Genomic DNA, 21,959 nt, shown 5'->3' on the forward strand with positions numbered 1-21,959 from the left:
GACAAGCCTTTCAAAGAAACTTCATTAGATTGTACATCTAAATCTCGCTCTTGTCCTGAACTTGCGCATTGCTGCGGAACCATTACTCTCTGTCCCTGACTATTGTAAAATATAGTCCCAGAATTCTCAACAGGAGACAAATCTGTTAAAGAATTAGTCTCATTCAAAGCTTGTCCTTGTCTGGGAATTAATTTTTCCAAAACCCCATTCTGAACGTGAATCCGAAAATTCACTCCACTATTGTTACTTGTGCATATAATGGAGTTACCAGACCCGTCGTAATAGGTACGGTAATTGCATCCGGATTAGCTAAAGATCCTACCCTCTGCATCTGTCCTGCACCCATGCTTTGAATTTGTGGAATCTGTATTTGAACAGGCTCTCTTATGTTCAATCCTTGCTGACCAGGAGCCACACTAAATTAGTAGTTGTCCTTATAAACTGAGCCTCTGGCTTATCTCAGGAATATTTATTTCCAACTGTTGTCTGTTGTTCAATTAATCATTGAAACTACTCTGTATCTGAACTCTCTCATTGTTCAGAATACCTTTCGATATTTCTGATGTGGATGGTGCAGTAGGAATTTTATTACTAATTCCACTCCCTCTTGATCCACTATCGCCTCTCTGGTTTATATTTGGTTGAGGATAAGTCTCTAAAATCTCAGAAACAATCTCATCCTCACCCATCTCATTATCATCATTAAACATGACTTCTTTCAAGTCTTTCAATTTTTGTTCTTTAGTCTCTGTTGAACCCTTTTAATTTTTCTTTCCATCTTTTGTTTCATTCTCATCCTCCTTTGTTTTTGCAGGACATAATCTAATTCCTTGTAGAGTTTCTACTCTCTATCTTTTCTGCTCTTCATCCCATCTAGCCTCTGCTAGCGTCTTTTCCACTCTCCTCATTTTCTTTTCAAATTTCAATGCCTGTTGCTGTCTAGCTGCCAACTCCCAAATTGCTAAAGCTTCTTACTGTGCTGGCCTCTGTGGAGGTTTTAAACTGTACATCTTCAACGGCAAATTCTCAAAAATTCTCAAATTAAATGTTCCATTCTCTGAAAAAAAAAAAAAAACTTATTTTCTTGTAATCTTAACCCAGTGTTTCAACTAAAGACACTCTCCTGCACCCTTCTCCTCAAACAAAATATATGTTGGAGTATTTTCTGGTGGACAAATTTCTCCTTCGAGTGCCGGAATACACTCATCACCTCTCTGTGAGCTTCTTAAACCCTTGAAAAACTTCATTTTTAACTGAATTTTCTTCAAACCTGATGTCCTCAACAAAAGTTATGTACTAACTAAATTAAACTAAGCAACGCAAATAATTAAGCAAATGTAAAAAAGAACAATCAGTCAAGAAAAGTGACTACGATCCCACAATTATCTTCGACCCCCTCATCTTCCAATCATATTACTTTATTGTCAGACTGTTCAACGAATCAGTGCGCGACCCTCCTCACTAATCAACCAATCCCAGCGCGGCACCACTTACGTCACACTAACACATACACACCTCCTCAGTGCGCTTGCTGAGACACTGACAAAGTCTATTGTACCGATTTCTTTCACAACCCACACATAAAATCAATGCAATATCAATTTGCGGGCAAAACTAAAAAAAAAAATAAGAAAACAAATTTGCCCATTTACTCCAGGTATGGTAATACAATCGCTTCGGAACCTTCCAAAGTAACCTTCAGCTTTTGCCTACTCTTTTTCACAGTCCCCTCAATCGCGAGTAAAATTTGACCTGCAAATTTCACTTCTCAGCTGATCCTTGGACTGTCGTCCTAGCTCACTTATGTAGGCAAATGCCTCCTTCGCATGGTTACCCCCTGACTTTTTGCCTTTGCTGATGCCAAGTTATGATTTTAAAGTGTGCTGGGACCCTGCTAACCAGGCCCCAGCTAAAGAATTCTTTCCCTAAACTGTACCTTTGTCTCCACAATTGGCACAACCCTGGGATCCAGGTAAGTCTCTTGTAACTGGTACCCCTGGTACCAAAGGCCCTGATGCCAGGGAAGGTCTCTAAGGGCTGCAGCATGTCTTATGCCTCCCTGGGGACCCCTCACTCAGCACATAAACACTGCTTGCCAGCTTGTGTGTGCTGGTGGGGAGAAAATGACTAAGTCGACATGGCACTCCCCTCAGAGTGCCATGCCAACCTCGCACTGCCTGTGGCATAGGTAAGTCACCCCTCTAGCAGGCCTTACAGCCCTAAGGCAGCGTGCACTATACCACAGGTGAGGGCATATGTGCATGAGCACTATGCCCCTACAGTGTCTAAGCCAAACCTTAGACATTGTAAGTGCAGGGTAGCCATAAGAGTATATGGTCCGGGAGTCTGTCACACACGAACTCCACAGCACCATAATGGCTGCACTGAAAACTGGGAAGTTTGGTAGCAAACTTATCAGCAAGATAAATGCACACTGATGCCAGTGTGCACTTTATTGTAAAAATACATCCAGAGGGCATCTTAGAGATGCCCCCTGAAAACATACCTGACTTCCAGTGTGGGCTGACTAGTTTTCGCCAGCCTGCCACACACCAGACATGTTGCTGGCCACATGGGGAGAGTGGGTCCCGTGCTTCCCATGCCACTGGATTCAAGCTAGCCTGGCTGATGAGGGGTGAAACCCCGAAACCGGTCCCAGGATGCTTGTTTCCAGTCCAGGGAAGACCTGGTCTGGCAGTTCGGGCTGGACTGTTCCCATGGGGAACAGGGTCAAGACTGATTTGCATATGGCTGGGTCCAAACTGGAATGGCATGGGCAGCAAAAAAACAATGGATTAAACCCAAATCTGTGACTGGGGGTGAGTGTTTGCATTGTCAGCACTCCGTCCATCATCCTTTTGTGTTGCACATGGGGAGAGTGCCTTTGTCACTCTGTGGCCAGGAACAAAGCCTGTACTGGGTGGAGGTGCTTCTCACCTCCCCCTGCAGGAACTGTAACACCTGGCGGTGAGCCTCAAAGGCCACAGGGCATCCCAGCTAGTGGAGATGCCCGCCCCCCCGGCCACTGCCCCCACTTTTGGCAGCAGGGCTGGAGGAGATAATGAGAAAAACAAGGAAGAGTCACCCCCCAGTCAGGACAGGCCCTAAGGTGTCCTGAGCTGAGGTGACTCTTATTTTCAGAAATCCTCCATCTTGTAGAAGGAGGATTCCTCCAATAGGATTAGGGATGTGCCCCCTCCGCACAGGGAGGAGGCACAAAGAGGGTGTAGTCACCCTCAGGGCCAGTAGCCGTTGGCTACTGCCCTCCCAGACCTAAACACACCCCTAAATTGAGTATTTGGGGGCTCCCAGAACCAAGGAAGATAGATTGCTGCAACCTAAAGAAGAAGAAGGACTGCTGACCTGAAGCCCTGCAGTGAAGAAGGAGACGACAACTGATTTGGCCCCAGCCCCACCGGCCTGTCTCCCTGCTTCGAAGAAAACTGCAACAGTGATGCATCCAACAGGGTCCAGCGACCTCTGAAGCCTCAGAGGACTACCCTGCATCTAAAGGAACAAGAGACTCCCAAGAACAGCGGCCCTCTTCAAGAAACTGCAACTCTTTGCAACAAAGAAGCAACTTTTAAAGACCACATGTTTCCCGCCGGAAGCGTGAAACTTTCCACTCTGCAACCCACGCCCCAGGCTCGACCTGCGGAAAACTAACACTACAGGGAGGACTCCCCAGTGACTGCAAGCCCGTGAGTAGCCAGAGTTGACCCCCCTGAGCCCCCACAGCGACGCCTGCAGAGGAAATCCAGAGGCTCCCCTGACCACGACTGCCTGCTTCAAGGAACCCGACGCCTGGAAACCACACTGCACCCGCAGCCCCCAGGACCTGAAGGAACCGAACTCCAGTGCAGGAGCGACCCCCAGGCGACCCTATACCTAGCCCAGGTGGTGGCTACCCTGAGGAGCACCCCCCCGTGCCTGCCTGCATCGTTGAAGAGACCCAGGGTCTCCCCATTGATTCCTATTAGAAACCCGATAGCTATTTGCACTCTGCACCCGGCCGCCCCTGTGCCGCTGAGGGTGTACTTTCTGTGCCTGCTTGTGTCCCCCCCGGTGCCCTACAAAGCCCCCCTGGTCTGCCCTCCGAGGACGCGGGTACTTACCTGCTGGCAGACTGGAACCGGGGCACCCCTATTTCCATTGAACCCTATGTGTTTTGGGCACCACTTTGACCTCTGCACCTGACCGGCCTTGAGCTGCTGGTGTGGTAACTTTGGGGTTGCCTTGAACCCCCAAAGGTGGGCTACCTTGGACCCAACTTTGAACCCTGTAAGTGTTTTACTTACCTGTGAACTTAACATTTACTTACCTCCCCCAGGAACTGTTGATTTTTGAGGTGTCCACTTTTAAAATAGCTTATTGCCATTTTTGTCAAAACTGTACATGCTATTGTGATTATTCAAAGTTCCTAGAATACCTGAGTGAAATACCTTTCATTTAAAGTATTGTTTGTAAATCTTGAACCTATGATTCTTAAAATAAACTAAGAAAATATATTTTTCTATATAAAAACCTATTGGCCTGGAATTTGTCTTTGAGTGTGTGTTCCTCATTTATTGCCTGTGTGTGTACAACAAATGCTTAACACTACCCTCTGATAAGCCTACTGCTCGACCACACTACCACAAAATAGAGCATTAGAATTATCTCTTTTTGCCACTATCTTACCTCTCAGGGGAACCCTTGGACTCTGTGTACACTATTTCTTACTTTGAAATAGTATAGGCAGAGCCAACTTCCTACATTGGTGGATCAGCGGTGGGGTACAAGACTTTGCATTTGCTGGACTACTCAGCCAATACCTCATCACACGACTAAATTCCAAAAATTGTCATTAGAAACTGATTTTTGAAATTTGAACTATTTTTCTAAATTTTTAAAAGTCCTGCTAGTGCCTTGTGTTAGTCCCTGTTAGCATTTCTTTTAGAGTTTAAAAGTTTTGTAAAAGTTTGGATTAAGTTCTAGAGATAGATTTAGATTCTTAAAAAGTATCCCAACTTTTAGAGAAATAATGTCTACTACAGAAGAGACGGTGGTGGGACTCAACCTCACCCCTTACCTGCATCTTAGAATGTCAGAGTTAAGGACTCTCTGCAAATTCAAAAAGATAAAAACTGGATCAAACCCTACCAAAGTACAGCTCCAGGATCTCTTGGCAGAGTTTGCTAGAGACAACCCCTCTGAAGAGACCCTTACAGAGGATGATGCTAGTGAAGTAGAGGACAATCTCCTCCCTCCACTCCTAGTTAAAAAGACTAGGGTTCCTCCAACCCTGACTCCACAAGTGATAGTCAGAGATGCTGCTTCTCCCACAGGGGAGTCCAGCAACTCTGGAAGCATTGAGGGCAGCCTCGATGAAGATGACCTCCTGTTAGCCAGGATGGCCAAAAGATTGGCTTTGGAGAGACAGCTCCTAGCCATAGAAAGGGAAAGACAAGAGATTGGCTTAGCTCCCATCAATGGTGGCATCAACTTAAATAGGGTCAGAGATACTCCTGACATGCTAAAAATCCCCAAAGAGATTGTAACAAAATATGAAGATGGTGGTGACATCACCAAATGGTTCACAGCTTTTGAGAGGGCTTGGGCAACCAGAAAAGTAAACAAATCTCACTGGGGTGCTCTCCTTTGGGAAATGTTCACTGGAAAGTGTAGGGATAGACTCCTCACACTCTCTGGAAAAGATGCAGAATCATATGACCTCATGAAGGCTACCCTGATTGAGGGCTTTGGATTCTCAACTGAGGAGTACAGGATTAGGTTCAGGGGGGCTCAAAAATCCTCGAGCCAGACCTGGGTTGATTTTGTTGACTTCTCAGTCAAAACACTGGATGGTTGGATTAATGGCAGTGGTGTAAATGATTATGATGGGCTGTACAATCTGTTTATGAAGGAACACCTTTTAAGCAATTGTTTCAATGATAAACTGCATCAGCATCTGGTAGACCTAGGTCCAATTTCTCCCCAAGAATTGGGAAAGAAGGGAGACCATTGGGTCAAGACTAGGGTGACCAAGACTTCAACAGGGGGTGACCAAAAGAAAGGGGTCACAAAAACTCCCTAGGGGAAGAGTGTTGAGACCTCCAAGGGTAAAAGTAAAGAGTCTTCTACAGGGCCCCAAAAACCCGCACAGGAGGGAGTGTCCAAAGCCTCCTCACAATCCAATTTTGGGTACAAGGGTAAAACCTTTGATCCCAAAAAGGCCTGGTGTCGTAGCTGTAATCAGCAGAGACACCAAACTGGAGACAAGGCCTGTCCCAAGAAAGGTTCCACTTCTACTACTACTCCAGTTAGCACTGGAATAGCCAGTCTCCAGGTGGGATCAACAGTGTGCCCAGAGCAAATCAGGGTTCACACTGAAGCTACATTAGTCTCTGAGGGTGGGGTGGACTTAGCCACACTGGCTGCCTGGCCCCCTAATATGCAAAAATACAGGCAGCAAGTCTTAATTAATGGGACCAGTGTAGAAGCCCTGAGGGATACAGGTGCCAGTGTCACAATGTTGACAGACAAACAGGTTTCCCCAGGATAATACCTGATTGGACAAACTTATCCAGTCACCAACGCTGACAATCAGACTAAAGTGCATCCCATGGCTATGGCAACTTTAAAATGGGGAAGGGTCACTGGCCTGAAACAGGTGGTAGTCTCCTCTGCTATTCCAGTAGACTGTTTGCTTGGAAATGACCTGGAGTCCTCAGCATGGGCTGAGGTAGAACTCAAAACCCATGCAACCATGCTGGGTATCCCTGAACTGGTGTGTGTCAAGACAAGGGCACAGTGCAAGGCTCAGGGTGAAACAGAGGTGTTGGAGCCTGGAATAATGGCCCAACCCTCCAAGAGAAAAGGAAAGAAGACTGGGAAACCAGCTTCAACACAGCAAAAGAAAAAGAACCTCTCTTCCCAGGAAGAAGTTCTGCCCTCTGAGGGAACTGAGCCCATGGAGTTGGAGCCTTATCAGGTTGAACTCTTAGGCCCAGGGGGACCCACAAGGGAACAGCTGTGTAAGGGGCAAGAAACTTGTCCCTCTTTTGAAGGCCTCAGGCAACAAGCTGCTGGGGAAACCAAAGGAAAAATCAGTGGAACACATAGGGTCTATTGGGAAGATGGACTCCTTTACACTGAGGAAAGAGATCCCAAACCTGGTGCCACTAGGAGAGTGGTAGTGCCTCAGGAGTTTAGGGAGTTTATTGTGACCTTAGCCCATGACATTCCACTTGCTGGGAATTTGGGACAAACCAAGACATGGGAGAGGTTAGTCAACCATTTCTATTGGCCCAACATGTCGCAGAAAGTCAAGGAGTTTTGTGCCTCCTGTGCCACCTGTCAAGCCAGTGGTAAGACAGGTGGCCACCCAAAGGCCCCCCTCATTCCACTTCCAGTGGTGGGGGGCCCCTTTGAAAGAGTGGGAGTGGACATAGTGGGTCCACTTGAACCTCCCACAGCCTCAGGGCAGGGAATCAGTATATCCTAGTAGTAGTGGATCATGCTACTAGGTACCCTGAAGCAATTCCCCTTAGGTCCACTACTGCCCCTGCAGTAGCCAAAGCACTCATTGGTATCTTTACCAGAGTGGGATTTCCTAAGGAGGTGGTTTCTGACAGAGGTACCAACTTCATGTCAGCATACCTTATACACATGTGGAATGAGTGTGGGGTGACTTACAAATTCACCACACCATACCATCCACAAACCAATGGTCATGTTGAAAGGTTTAACAAGACATTGAAGGGCATGATCATGGGGCTCCCTGAAAAGCTCAAAAGGAGATGGGATGTCCTCTTGCCATGTCTGCTTTTTCACCTACAGATAGGTGCCTCAGAAGGGAGTAGGGTTTTCCCCCTTTGAACTTCTGTTTGGCCATCCTGTTAGGGGACCACTAGCTCTTGTCAAAGAAGGCTGGGAGAGACCTCTTCAAGAGCCTAAGCAAGATATAGTGGGCTATGTACTAGGCCTACGTTCCAGGATGGCAGAGTACATGGAAAAAGCAAGCAAAAACCTTGAGGCCAGCCAACAGCTCCAGAAAATATGGTATGACCAAAAGGCTGCTATGGTTGAATTTCAGCCAGGGCAGAAAGTCTGGGTTCTTGAGCCTGTGGCTCCCAGGGCACTTCAGGACAAATGGAGTGGCCCTTACCCAGTGCTAGAGAGAAAGAGTCAGGTCACCTACCTGGTAGACGTAGGCACTAGCAGGACCCCCAGAAGGGTGATCCATGTGAACCGCCTCAAACTCTTTCATGACAGGGCAGATGTAAACATGTTAATGGTTACAGATGAGGACCAGGAAGCTGAGAATGAACCTCTCCCTGATCTCCTCTCCACTGACCCTAAAGATGGCTCAGTAGATGGAGTGATCTATTCAGACACCCTCTCTGGCCAACAGCAAGCTGACTGTAGGAAAGTCCTACAACAGTTTGCTGAGCTCTTTTCCCTAACCCCTGGTCAGGCACACCTGTGTACCCATGATGTGGACACAGGGGACAGCATGCCTGTCAAAAACAAACTTTTTAGACAGTCTGACCAAGTTAAGGAAAGCATCAAAGTGGAAGTCCACAAGATGCTGGAATTGGGAGTCATTGAGCACTCTGACAGTCCCTGGGCTAGCCCAATGGTCTTAGTCCCCAAACCTCACACAAAAGATGGCAAAAGAGAGATGAGGTTTTGTGTGGACTACAGAAGACTTAATTCTGTCACCAAGACAGATGCCCATCCCATTCCAAGGGCAGATGAGTTAATTGATAAATTGGGTGCTGCCAAATACTTGAGTACCTTTGACTTGACAGCAGGGCACTGGCAAATTAAAATGGCACCAGGAGCAAAAGAAAAGACAGCATTCTCTACACCTGATGGGCACTATCAGTTTACTGTAATGCCCTTTGGCTTAAAGAATGCCCCTGCCACCTTCCAAAGGTTGGTGAATCAAGTCATTAATGGCTTGGAGTCCTTTAGTGAAGCTTATCTTGATGATATTGCTGTCTTTAGGTCCAGCTGGCAGGATCACCTGCTCCACCTGAAGAAGGTTTTGCAGGTCCTGCAAGCAGCAGGCCTCTCTATCAAGGCATCCAAATGTCATATAGGGCAGGGTACTGTGGTTTACTTGTGACACCTTGTAGGTGGAGGCCAAGTTCAGCCACACCAACCCAAGATCCAGACTATTCTGGATTGGGTAGATCCAAAAACCCAGACTCAAGTCACGGCATTCCTTGGCTTGACTGGTTACTATAGGAGGTTTGTGAAGGGATATGGAGCCATAGTGACACCTTTCACAGAACGTACCTCTAAGAAAATGCCCAAGAAGGTAAACTGGACTATAGAATGCCAACAGGCCTTTGACACCCTGAAACAAGCTATGTGCACAGCACCAGTTCTCAAAGCTCCAGATTACTCCAGGCAGTTCAGTGTGCAGACTGATGCCTCTGAACATGGGATAGGGGCAGTTCTGTCCCAAACAAATGATGATGGCCTTGACCAGCCTGTTGCTTTCATTAGCAGGAGGTTACTCCCCAGGGAGCAGTGTTGGAGTGCCATTGAGAGGGAGGCCCTTGCTGTGGTTTGGTCCCTGAAGAAGCTGAGACCATACCTCTTTGGTACTCACTTTGTAGTTCAAACTGACCACAGACCTCTCAGCTGGCTAATGCAAATGAAAGGTGAAAATCCCAAACTGTTGAGGTGGTCCATATCCCTACAGGGAATGGACTTTATAGTGGAACACAGACCTGGGACTGCCCATGCTAATGCAGATGGCCTTTCCAGGTTCTTCCACTTAGAAAATGAAGACTCTATTGGGAAAGGTTAGTCTCATCCTCTTTCATTTGGGGGGGGGGGTTGTGTAAGGAAATGCCTCCTTGGCATGGTTACCCACTGACTTTTTGCCTTTGCTGATGCCAAGTTATGATTTGAAAGTGTGCTGGGATCCTGCTAACCAGGCCACAGCACCAGAGTTCTTTCCCTAAACTGTACTTACCTTTGTCTCCACAATTGGCACAACCCTGGCATCCAGGGAAGTCCCTTGTAACTGATATCACTGGTACTAAGGGCCCTGATGCTAGGGAAGGTCTCTAAGGGCTGCAGCATGTCTTATGCCACACTGGGGACCCCTCACCCAGCACATACACACTGGTTGCCAGCTTGTGTGTGCTGGTGGGGAGAAAATGACTAAGTTGACATGGCACTCCCCTCAGAGTGTCATGCCAACCGCACACTGCCTGTGGCATAGGTAAGTCACCCCACTAGCAGGCCTTACAGCCCTAAGGCAGGGTGCACTATACCACAGGTGAGAGCATATGTGCATGAGCACTATGCCACTACAGTGTCTAAGCCAACCCTTAGACTTTGTAAGTGCAGGGTAGCCATAAGAGTATATGGTCTGGGAGTCTGTCACACACGAACTCCACAGCACCATAATGGCTGCACTGAAAACTGGGAAGTTTGGTATCAAACTTCTCAGCACAATAAATGCACACTGATGCCAGTGTACACTTTATTGTAAAAATACATCCAGAGGGCATCTTAGAGATGCCCCCTGAAAACATACCCAACTTCCAGTGTGGGCTGACTAGTTTTTGCCAGCCTGCCACACACCAGACATGTTGCTGGCCACATGGGGAGAGTGCCTTTGTCACTCTGTGGCCAGGAACAAAGCCTGTACTGGGTGGAAGTGCGTCTCACCTCCCACTGCAGGAACTGTAACACCTGGCGGTGAGCCTCAAAGGCTAGTGGAGATGCCCGCCCTTCTGGCCACTGCCCCCACTTTTGGCGGCAAGGCTGGAGGAGATAATGAGAAAAACAAGGAGGAGTCACCCCCCAGTCAGGACAGCCCCTAAGGTGTCCTGAGCTGAGGTGACTCTTACTTTTAGAAATCCTCTATCTTGTAAAAGGAGGACTCCCCCAATAGGATTAGGGATGTGCCCCCCTCCCCACAGGGAGGAGGCACAAAGAGGGTGTAGCCACCCTCAGCACCAGTAGCCATTGGCTACCGCCCTCCCAGACCTAAACACACCCCTAAATTGAGTATTTAGGGGCTCCCAGAACCGAGGAAGATAGATTCCTGGAACCTAAAGAAGAAGAAGGACTGCTGACCTGAAGCCCTGCAGTGAAGACGGACACGACAACTGATTTGGCCCCAGCCCCATCGGCCTGTCTCCCTACTTCGGAGAAAACTGCAACAGTGACGCATCCAACAAGGTCCAGCAACCTCTGAAGCCTCAGAGGACTACCCTGCATCTAAAGGACCAAGAGACTCCCGAGAACAGCGGCCCTGTTCAAGAACCTGCAACTCTTTGCAACAAAGATGCAACTTTTAAAGACCACACGTTTCCCGCCGGATGCGTGAGACTTTCCACTCTGCACCCAACGCCTCCGGTTCGACCTGCAGAAAACGAACACTACAGGGAGGACTCCCTGGCGACTGCGAGCCCGTGAGTAGCCAGAGTTGACCCCCCTGAGCCCCCACAGCGACGCCTGCAGAGGAAATCCAGAGGCTCCCCCTGACAGAGACTGCCTGCTTCAAGGAACCCGACGCCTGGAAATCACACTGCACCCGCAGCCCCCAGGAGCTGAAGGAACCGAACTCTAGTGCAGGAGCGACCCCCAGGCAACCCTCTACCTAACCCAGGTGGTGGCTACTCCGAGGAGCCCCCCTTTGCCTGCCTGCATCGTTGAAGAGACCCCCGGGTCTCCCCATTGATTCCTATTAGAAACCCGACGCCTGTTTGCACTCTGCACCCGGCTGCCCCTGTGCCGCTGAGGGTGTACTTTCTATGCCTGCTTGTGACCCCCCCCGGTGCCCTACAAAACCCCCGTGCTCTGCCCTCCGAGGACGCGGATACTTACCTGCTGGCAGACTGGAACCGGGGCACCCCTATTTCCATTGAAGCCTATGTGTTTTGGGCACCACTTTGACCTCTGCACCTGACCGGCCCTGAGCTGCTGGTGTGGTAACTTTGGGGTTGCCTTGAACCCCCAACGGTGGGCTACCTTGGACCCAACTTTGAACCCTGTAAGTGTTTTACTTACCTGTGAACTTAACATTTACTTACCTCCCCCAGGAACTGTTGATTTTTGCAGTGTCCACTTTTAAAATAGCTTATTGCCATTTTTGTCAAAACTGTACATGCTATTGTGATTATTCAAATTTCCTAGAATACCTGAGTGAAATACCTTTCATTTAAAGTATTGTTTGAAAATCTTGAACCTGTGATTCTTAAAATAAACTAAGAAAATATATTTTTCTCTATAAAAACCTATTGGCCTGGAATTTGTCTTTGAGTGTGTGTTCCTCATGTATTGCCTGTGTGTGTACAACAAATGCTGAACACTACCCTCTGATAAGCCTACTGCTCGACCACACTACCACAAAATAGAGCATTAAAATGATCTCTTTTTGCCACTATCTTACCTCTAAGGGGAACCCTTGGACTCTGTGCACACTATTTCTTACTTTGAAATAGTATATACAGAGCCAACTTCCTACAACTTAGTACTCACCAAGTCTCAGTATAATTTCAATCGCACCAGTTATCTCGCAAACTCGACTTACCAATCACACTGGATCGGTCTATTAAATGGACAAATTACAATATATACCAAGTGTCTCACTACACTTGTCAATATACTCTGGAATCCCAGACCTCTTTCCTTAGGTCTGTCATCAACAACCACATGGATAATTTTTCCTGCATTAAGCGCCACACTCAAGTGAAGAACGCTGCTTCCATGTTCTCATACCTATTGGAGTACACCCACTCCTTCCAAATTCTACTTGAGTATTTCCACTCCTCTAAACTCGTACTCACCTCAGTCATCTGCAAATTAGATCAAGCTGTGCATGCGCAAATCACTTCACTCAATTCAACCAAACACCGCTAGAAATATACCCTTCAACCTAGAGGGTTTCCAAGAACCGGGGAAAGTCACTTAAGGCAACTAGCAACTCATCTTGTTAAATCCGTATACCATTTCAGAAAAAGAAAACCAACAAACTTTAATTTCAGAAAAGGAAGAAAATCTTACACTAACCTCATTATGACATCATCAAACAATGACGTAACCGTAATCTGCTACCAATAACTGCTGCAGTGCCACGAAATCCTAGCTAGTGCTTAAACTAAATAGTGGATTCCCCGCAAGAGGTCAATGGATTGAAGTGACATAGGATTGAGAGGATGTCATCAATGAGGAATGTAATCATCAACAATAATCAATATAATAAAAAATCTTGAACCTCAAACAATACCCACACCACTTTATTAAGAAGAATTATACATTTTATTTCCCTAGATTAACAATGCTAATGTCACAAAAATAACTCTCAAACACAAGTGGTAAGCATATAGAATTAATAGTGGTTGATTAGAATGTCTAATATATCTGAGTTTATTCAAAACAATCAAGCAAATGATCTCCAAAATAATAACACTGATCAGCAAAATCGGTAATAATGGCAATGTATGCATTAGTACAAACATTCAAAGAGTGTCAATATAAATCTTGAGCATTCAATGTTAATACCCACACTAACAACAAATTAGCATCAACATATTGGGATTCATGCAAAAAGAATTTAGAAACATAACTTTAGGAAAATTTCTCCGTAGGAAAGTCCTCCTTTTTGCCCTGGTCACCCCCACACTTTTTGGACAGGTACTGGTGGTTACTGACTCTTGGCTGTGCCTGGGTACTGCTTACCAGTCCCAGGGCCAGTGCTCTGTGTAAAGTGGATATGCAAATTAGGCTAATTATAATTGCCTAAGTTAACCTACCTATAAGACCCTAGTATATGGTAGGGCATGTAGGTTTAGGGACAACAGCATAGGTAGTGCACCCATAGGTGCCCAATGTAATTCTAGAGGCAGGCCTGCCTTGGTGGCTGCTTTTAAATTAAAGTTATGTGCAAATTCAACTTTGGAATTAAAAGTAGTTCCAAAGTCTTAAACTACCTTATTTTTACATATAAGTCACCCCTAAGGTGTGCCCAATGTGCCCCTAGGGCTGGGTGCCATGTAACTATAAGCTGGGACCTTATAAAAGTAGCTTCATCCAAATGTGTTTTTCCCTCATTGTAGTGAATGGCCTTCGTAGGCTAAAATGGGGAGACTTTATTTTAATGTTTAAAGTCCCCTTAAATACAGATACAAAGAGTTTGTTATCAAATTAATTGTTATAATAAATCTCACAACTTCCAGTTGTGGGATTTAATATAACTTGTTCAGGTAAAGAATTTTAAACTTTACCTGAAAAGTTGACAATTTCAGCGCTGCATTGTTTTTGCTGCTGTGCTATGAATGTTATACAAAAAATAGGAAACCCGATGACCCTAACCTGACCTGGGTTAAATAATAATATGTAAACAAAGGAATGGTCTAAAGGTAGGGATAGATTAAATCGATATTTTTGAAAAACAGTGCTCAATACTGTCTTTATGGATTAATTACTTTCCAAAATGTATTACAACTAATTATGTGCAAGGCAGAAAATAATTCATTAGTGAATTATACAGAATACAAAACATTTACAAAAGAAGATATTACACACATAAAATTAAATTCACATTTTCTTCTTGGTTCAACTGTGCCCTGAATGGCCAGCCTCTGGCAGCCTGGCCAGGCTGCCTTGATGAGGTGTGAAGTGGCCTGGCTTCACACAAAGAGATGTGCCTGTGGGAGGGAATTTCCCATCAGCAGATGGTGAGGCAGGAAGGGGGAGGGCTGCCAAACTGGTCTTCAAAGGCAGAGAAGGACGTTTGGAGCAACACCCCCACATCCAGCAACCCCAGACAACTAGGTGCCCCCTTGATTAGATTAGGAGAGGGCAGGATTGGGGTGTGTTTATGATGTTTAGCCACACCAGTGGGTGGGCTCAGCCAAATGTAACCTCCAAAAATCATTTTCAGCCATGATGGATTTTTGAAGAATGTTGCCTCCTGGGATTGATTTTTGCCACACTTCCCAGGAAGTGGTCATCACAGGTGGAAGGACCCTGCACCTGATTGGAGAATCAGGACCCCCCTGTTTTCCCACCCAGGAGCCAGGGTAAAACTGGCAGACCTGCACCCACACCGCAGATCCCCATCAGATTCCAACAAGGAAGAACCAAAGGAGAAGAAGGACTGCCCTGCTGGACCCCTGGCCGGCACCTGGAACCCGCACTCAGAAGGACTGCACCAGCTGCACACTTGGGCTTCACCACAAAAAAACCTTTGCCTGGCTTCAACTGGTTCAAGGAGGGACTCCCTGTTTGCTACAGGTGAAAAATTGCTAACCAGAGTCCCCTGCACCAACTCCTGAAGAAATCAACCAGCTGACCACTGCCCAGTGGCCAAAAAGAAGTTTGCGCCAGGTGCATTCTGGGAGTTGTAGTCCACACCCCCAAGGATCATCTCAGAGCTCCTGGACCCTTGGGATGAGCTGCGGACCCTTAAAAGAACATCTGGGAGACGACCCAGAACTTTGGAGAAGTTTGGAGAATTTTTTTTAAAAAGCTCCATAGAGGGACCGACCCGCCGCGGCAACTCTAGCCAGCTTGCCTCAACCGCGACCTGGCCTGATTTGCAGGTTCGTCCCGGTAAAGAAAATCTCCAAAAAAGAGTCTAAGTCCGAAGGTAAAAAGTTGACCAGGACCTCCCAGCCAGCGTATCCGAGGAGGGCTCCAAGGATGTCGGATCAAGATCCAGGTTTACCCCGGTCGAAGGATTTTCACCTCGAAAAAACAACTACGTCCGAAGGTAAAAATCTTCACCGAGGGCTCCCGCAACGCGAATCCGGAGAAGATTTCCAGGAGGTCGGATTGGACTGGCAGGTTCGTCCCGCTGAGGAAAATCTTCAGAAAAGAGACTAAGGGCCTGATTACAACTTTGGAGGAGGGTGTTAATCCATCCCAAATGTGACGGATATCCTGTCCACCGTATTACGAGTTCCATAGGATATAATGGACTCGTAATACGGCGGGTGGTATAACCGTCACATTTGGGACGAATTAACACCCTCCTCCAAAGTTGTAATGAGGCTCTAAATCCGAAGGTAAACTTTTGACCGAGGCCTCCCGTGAGCTGTAGCCGAGCAGGGTTCCATCGCGGTCAGCCTTAAACTTTGACTTTGCCCCGGTCGAGGTGCAACCAGATGGCCCGATTGGCGCTTTTTGTTTCTAGGCGCTAAAAAACAATAATTCTTTAAAAATTCATATCTCCAGATCCCCTTAACTGATTTTATTTGTTTTTGTGTCATTTTAAAGATAAAAATATAATCTATTTTTATAAATTGGTTTTGGATTTTTAAACTGTTTCCTGTGTTTTATTTAATTACTGTTTTGTGATATTTGAATGCTTTACACTCTGTCTGGAGTTTAGGGGCCTATTGCTAAGTGTAGGTACTTACCTTCCCTTACCAATAACCCATTTTCCAACACTCTCTAACTCGGGTTATTATAAAAAGAAATCATTAATATGCAGATCTCAAATTATAAGTTGCAGCTTGTACCTGCAAAGCAAAAGAGACACATATAACATTACAACTTTATACTCTACCCCAACGATAACAGCATGTAGACTACTTCAGCAAGTGGACACCATCAGGTAAGTCTTCAGAAGAACCAGAACTAACAACAGCTAAACCCACACTGCTAATACGACTCGGACCATCAGCAGGAACTCTGTCATCAAATTCTCAGGTCTCTATCATGAAGTCTAAAGTCTAATATCTCACTAAAGGTTGTTATACTAATCTTCAAAAAGCTTATGATTGATCAGTTCATGTGGTGGTTACGTTTCAGCCAATAATAATTCTAATTGATAACCTAAAATGCAACTATGTCACATTAAGCAGGACATATTCTCAACAGTAACTTTTCCTCTTCCTTCTTGTCTGTAGCTCCATTATTCCATCTTGTCTAAACTTCTCTTCTCAGGAAGAAACTTTCTTACTTGCTACCTTCACTTCCATCCTCGAAGAAGAAACCAAGAAACCACGTATTAGTAACAATCTCAAACATTAGAACATTCAACTTATTCAAGAATTCAGTTAAACATGGCCTTGTAAGACGTAATGCAGCAACCCACTAGGGGTAGCTGTGGACACATCTATAAAACCATCAAGTACATTTTTATTTAAGCATTGAACTATGGAGAATAACCACAACATTTAGTTAGAAATTTGCTCAGTTAGGAACAGAAATTAACTGTGGCAACCATTTTCAAAAGACTCCCTTTTTACATGTTAATTCACTATGTAATTAGTATACCAAAATCATGAATAAACATGGTAGAAAATGCACTCTCTCACAGCAGTTTTAAATTAGAATGCTAAATGGCAACATTTACATTTTTGCTGCAGATAGAGAAAGAATGTAAATGGGAGTGCTTTAGTTATAAGCAGGGCCACTGGAATTATATCAACATGTCTTAAAATGTCTGCAGAAAAGACAAAGTTGTCCGTGTCATAGCATGATGCTATAAGCCCTGATTGGTACATCCCCCGCAACAGTGTGGTAAATTACAGCCAGGGTTAAGACGACAGTGGTCGCTGAAACACCTGAACACGTCGTCTTTGTTCACCTTTTATTGGTAGTTTGAACAAAACTACGTTCCGTAACAAGGTGCCTTGAAGCCCATGACTCTGACAGCACGCGCTGTCAGCAGGAGGCTGGCCTGAACCCTCTCCTTTAGTCCCAGTATCTTCCGTCCTCTTCGAGAAACCAGAGTTCCTACTGTATCGCGTCTGTTTGGGGGCGGATTGCTTATGCAGATATTACTTTATCTGTGGGCGGGGGTACGGTGGCCCCGCCTTCGCTTAGTTTTAAGAAACTGGAAAGAAAGTGACTGGACCCGAAACGTTCCCACCCACAGCTTGGCCATATTTGCATATGTTCTAAAGGCCCCGCCTTCAGACAGCGGGCATGTAGAGCCTGGCAGCGGGCGCTGAAGCAGGGGGCGGTGCCTGTCTGACAGGGGCTGGCTGCAGGGTCAGGAGTGAGCCCCGGCGCCCTCCGTCCACAGCTCAGAGTGGGCTTCAAGTTAGTCATCGGGGCTACAGGAATCAAGGCTACGGGCAAGCTTCCCAGCGTTTATCATGGAGATAAAGGATTCGGGCAGCGTGGTGCTGACCGCCTACCACTCTTATACCCCTCCACGGACACCCTTCCTACAGCAGGGCTTTGACAGCCCGGAAAGCCTCCGCAGCAGACAGTCCCCGACCATCCGGTAAGCCCTGACTTCGGGGGTAATTCATTAACCCAGCTTTGTTCTGACAGCGCTCATGTGCACATTTAAAAGTGCTGCCCACATTCCTGAAACATCAACACGAGGCCATGCCTGGTTTAGAATACCACCCTCTCCTGTCTCAAGTTTATCGCCCTTACGTCTGAAATACTAATGCCATCATTTAAAACAACGTACCGCAAGTAAGATGAGCTATGGTTTATATTCAGCAACATTAATATTTTAGACAATGCTTACGAATGAATAAAAAGGACGCATCTTTTATTCGGAGTGTTCACTGAAAGAAGCACCGCTTTGGAATTGATAGAAGGGGTGCACATATGCAAGGCATTAATAAAAAGTTCAAACACTGTCTTGAAATGAATAAACGTTGTTCATCATTCACTCCCTCTGTTATGTGTCACTTTCCTTCTCATTGCGCAGAGTATCTCCATCTGTCTTCTGGTATCTCGGATCTAGGTGCTGTGCCTTTAACAAGATAACCCTTTATTTGGAGACACAATACTCCGCTTTATCTATTACCAGTTGTCCTGCTGTACTGGGAGTAGTTTGTTGTTGGTATGTGTGAAGCGTGTGGCATCCTATTTTCCCGTCACACAAGACACAATGTCGGCCCTTTTCTGTCACATCTTTTCCCCTTTGCAACAGAAAAATGAAGAAAAAAAATCAATGCGAACCTCAACATTTTTCTTTGTTCATGGCTAAGATGCTGTAAGCCGACCCTTCTTTTTTCGAGTGGATGCGGGGGTGTTGCAGGGAGGGAGTGGGGCGGTACGATGACGCAGCGTTAAATCTTTAACATGTGTTGGGATGTTTTCCCCTGACACTATCGGGCCATGTGCATAATTGCCTTAGCACATTTCTGCTGCCTGGTGGGCACGGTTTAGTTGGCAAAACACGTGGATAAAGTAATGTGTGTCTGATTATGTTCTGTTTATTGCATGTCATTGTTGGTGTTTGATTGGTTCAGAACAACAAGAACTTAATGTGTTTCAACCTAAGATAAAAATCGTTGTTAAACAATAAGGAGTGACTTGTACAGCTTTTGCCTGTCCTCATCCTGCATCTGTTGCTGTGGCTGATCGCTTTCGCTGGTGTCAAAACTGGCACCTACGTTATTTTGGGGGCGAGGAGCATTGGGTGCGTGGGATGTGAAGCTGGGATTTCAACATCGCGTGGTCACGCGCATGTCGGCGTGGGCATCGCTGTGTGTCAGAGGCATTTGGAATGATGCACGGCGGCTGCCCAGCGATGAGTGTGCTGACGGGTTGAACTCTGGCACGGTGAGAGGGGGCTGGCGAGAGGAAGACAGGAGGGCACGTGGTCACAGTAAATAATATCCGCAGCAGCATTTCTGGTGTTTATGCGGACCTTCCTGTTTTCTTGCATGTATGCTTCTTATACTGTGCTTACAATAATAGTTGACCTCTGCGGACGGAGGGAACAGGGCAGAGCTTGGAGTAAATTAAACACACACCCCCATGCCTTCGAAGGGAGTGCCTCTTCGCTGGACACAGCAGGAACACATAATGGCAATGCCTGGTAGATTCTGACACATTCTAATTCCTCCACCTATCAGAGCGCTCTTTATTAAGGTAGATGGGGAACTTGGAGCGCAGGCGGTGTAAAAACGATAATTCCAAGCTCACACAATTTGGTTGAATGAGAATCCGAAATTGCTTGTCTAGTCTCCTGGTTCTGTTGCTGCCACTATAACGCAGGTGGGGGAACCTACCGAGACCTCCACCTAATAGCAACTAATTCACACCACTTGTTCCTAATCTGTCATCCCTCCCCCTGACGGATTGTATTTATTTTCTGTCTCGCTCACCTCCCTTCCAGGAGACGGAGCAGACTGGAAAACCTTCCTGCCATTGAAAATATATCTATTCTCAGACCGTATTGATTTACAACACGAACACATATAAAGAACATTATCACACTTTTCAGTATTTTTCCTTTTGCATTATCATTTACAATACTTATTTACAATATGCATCTCTTCATTTAATGGGGCAAATCTCGTACACAATTTAAATTCTTAAAAGGAGTCATGGTTGACCACCCCTCAGGCACCTGTGGCATTGACTGTAGACTGGGGGTTATTTTCCCCTCCAAACAAGTTACACTTCACAAGGCGAAATTAACCTGCCTTCTCAAGATAGAGGGGCGCATGGGCCAGCCTGAAACTGCCCCCCAAAACAAACCTTGCCTGAGCCAACCCTAAGAAAGGATCCCCCGGCACCCGATGAGGATGGTCCTGGGCAACAGGGCCATACCTTGGTCCCCTGGAGCAGTCTCCATCCCCCCAAATCCCCAGGGCCAATAGGCTCACCCTGCGGGGTGAGCGCATCTTTCAAAATTTGCGCAGCACCCACCATTGGGCAGCAGCCCGAGACCGGTCTGATCCGGCCCGCACCTGTCCTGGGGGTGCACTATGCCTTGGCACACCCCTCCACCCGTATACCGGATATTGCTCTCGTCTGTGAAAGATGGCAGATAGAATCAAGGTGTAGGACTCAAGAGAAAAAAAGTGAATACTCCATCAGAATGGTTGGACCTGTGGAAATTTGAATGTGGCCATTGGAGCCTGCTGGTTCTTAAGGACTATTGATGCAACAACCACAGGCCACAGCAAGAGCTACCCGCTTTGCAGTCTGGAAAAGCTAGCCTGGGGAGGTGAATTAAACAGCCCAAAGGAGATCAACTCAATAAAGCAGCACATTAAGATGAGATCACTTCACTGTAATCTCCACCAGGTCTCGCCATTTCACATGCATGCGGTGTGCAGACTACAGGGTCTCCAGCTTTACAGCTGTGCTCTAGCTTTGACACTAACATTCCTACACTTTCTGTGTAGGCCTTCTTAATGTGGTGAACCAATTCTGGCTTCACTGTTCTTGCTGGACGTAGATCTTGCCACCTGTTGTGTATTTTTTCTCACAAATCCTCATGAAGTTCCATGAGAGTTTAGTGAAGTTACACTTTCATAATGAAATTTAGGCCCAGATTTAAAAAACTGCCACACAACCCATAGTTGCTGCGCTGTGTTGCGTGACAGGAAGAGAGCATGAAAGCACCATATCTACAGAGATATGGCTCTATCCTGCTTTCTCCCCAGCGCCTCACACCCACCTTTACACCATTGTTCAAAGGTGTCTGCCTGAGTCTAGCATAAGTTTTGTAATGGAAGGGTAGTCTTCCAGTACTAAATACGATGCTCAGACTAATATTAAAGCCATTCTTACTTTATATGTCTGCTGTATACTGAGCACACATGCAAAGTGTGAAAAGTTAGAAGTAAAAGCATTCCCTCTTTTTAATGACTGGTTTCAAGTGGAGTTATTTTTTGGCTCAAAACCCCACCCACTATTGTTAGCAGATAGGGTATTGAGTAAAAACTATGGGTGCTTGCAGGAATGGCCATGTACCACCCATGGAACACTCCCTTGATGCAGAATAATACAAAACAGTGCTTCACTCTTGCTTTGAGGATTTTGCGTCAGGTTTGAAGTAAACGAAACCCAAAGCAAAACCTTTGTAAATCTGGCCACTTGTTTGTCAATATCTGATGCCGGGTTTTTAAGCAAGCACACACCTTTCATAAAAAAGTCTAAATGGATACTGGAAAGAGGCATGCTCCATGACAAAACAAATCTCTTAGCGACACATTCTGTCAGCTATCACCCATTCCTGTCTTGTAAAACCTTCTGAGCTTGCCTAAAAAGTCATGCAAAGT

General features: G+C 46.1%; 1 protein-coding gene across 5 annotated transcripts in view; it reads left to right on the forward strand.

Moving 5' to 3' along the window:
- ARHGAP28 (Rho GTPase activating protein 28) overlaps positions 1–21,959 on the forward strand; it is a 1,060,144-nt gene that overhangs the window by 547,702 nt on the left and 490,483 nt on the right. For 2 of the 5 annotated variants that reach the window (XM_069219849.1, XM_069219850.1), the window contains exon 1: positions 17,933–18,202. The exons of 1 other annotated variant lie outside the window; for it this stretch is intronic. In XM_069219849.1, coding sequence (XP_069075950.1) covers positions 18,072–18,202 — 131 coding nt within the window. In that variant the 5' untranslated portion in view covers positions 17,933–18,071. Of the gene's footprint in view, positions 1–17,909; positions 18,203–21,959 lie in introns of those variants that run through there. 2 more of the 5 variants (XM_069219851.1, XM_069219855.1) reach the window with 2 other exon arrangements.

The sequence above is a fragment of the Pleurodeles waltl genome, chromosome 2_2 (genome assembly GCF_031143425.1).
Source record: "Pleurodeles waltl isolate 20211129_DDA chromosome 2_2, aPleWal1.hap1.20221129, whole genome shotgun sequence".
Classification (NCBI taxonomy): Eukaryota; Metazoa; Chordata; class Amphibia; order Caudata; family Salamandridae; genus Pleurodeles; species Pleurodeles waltl.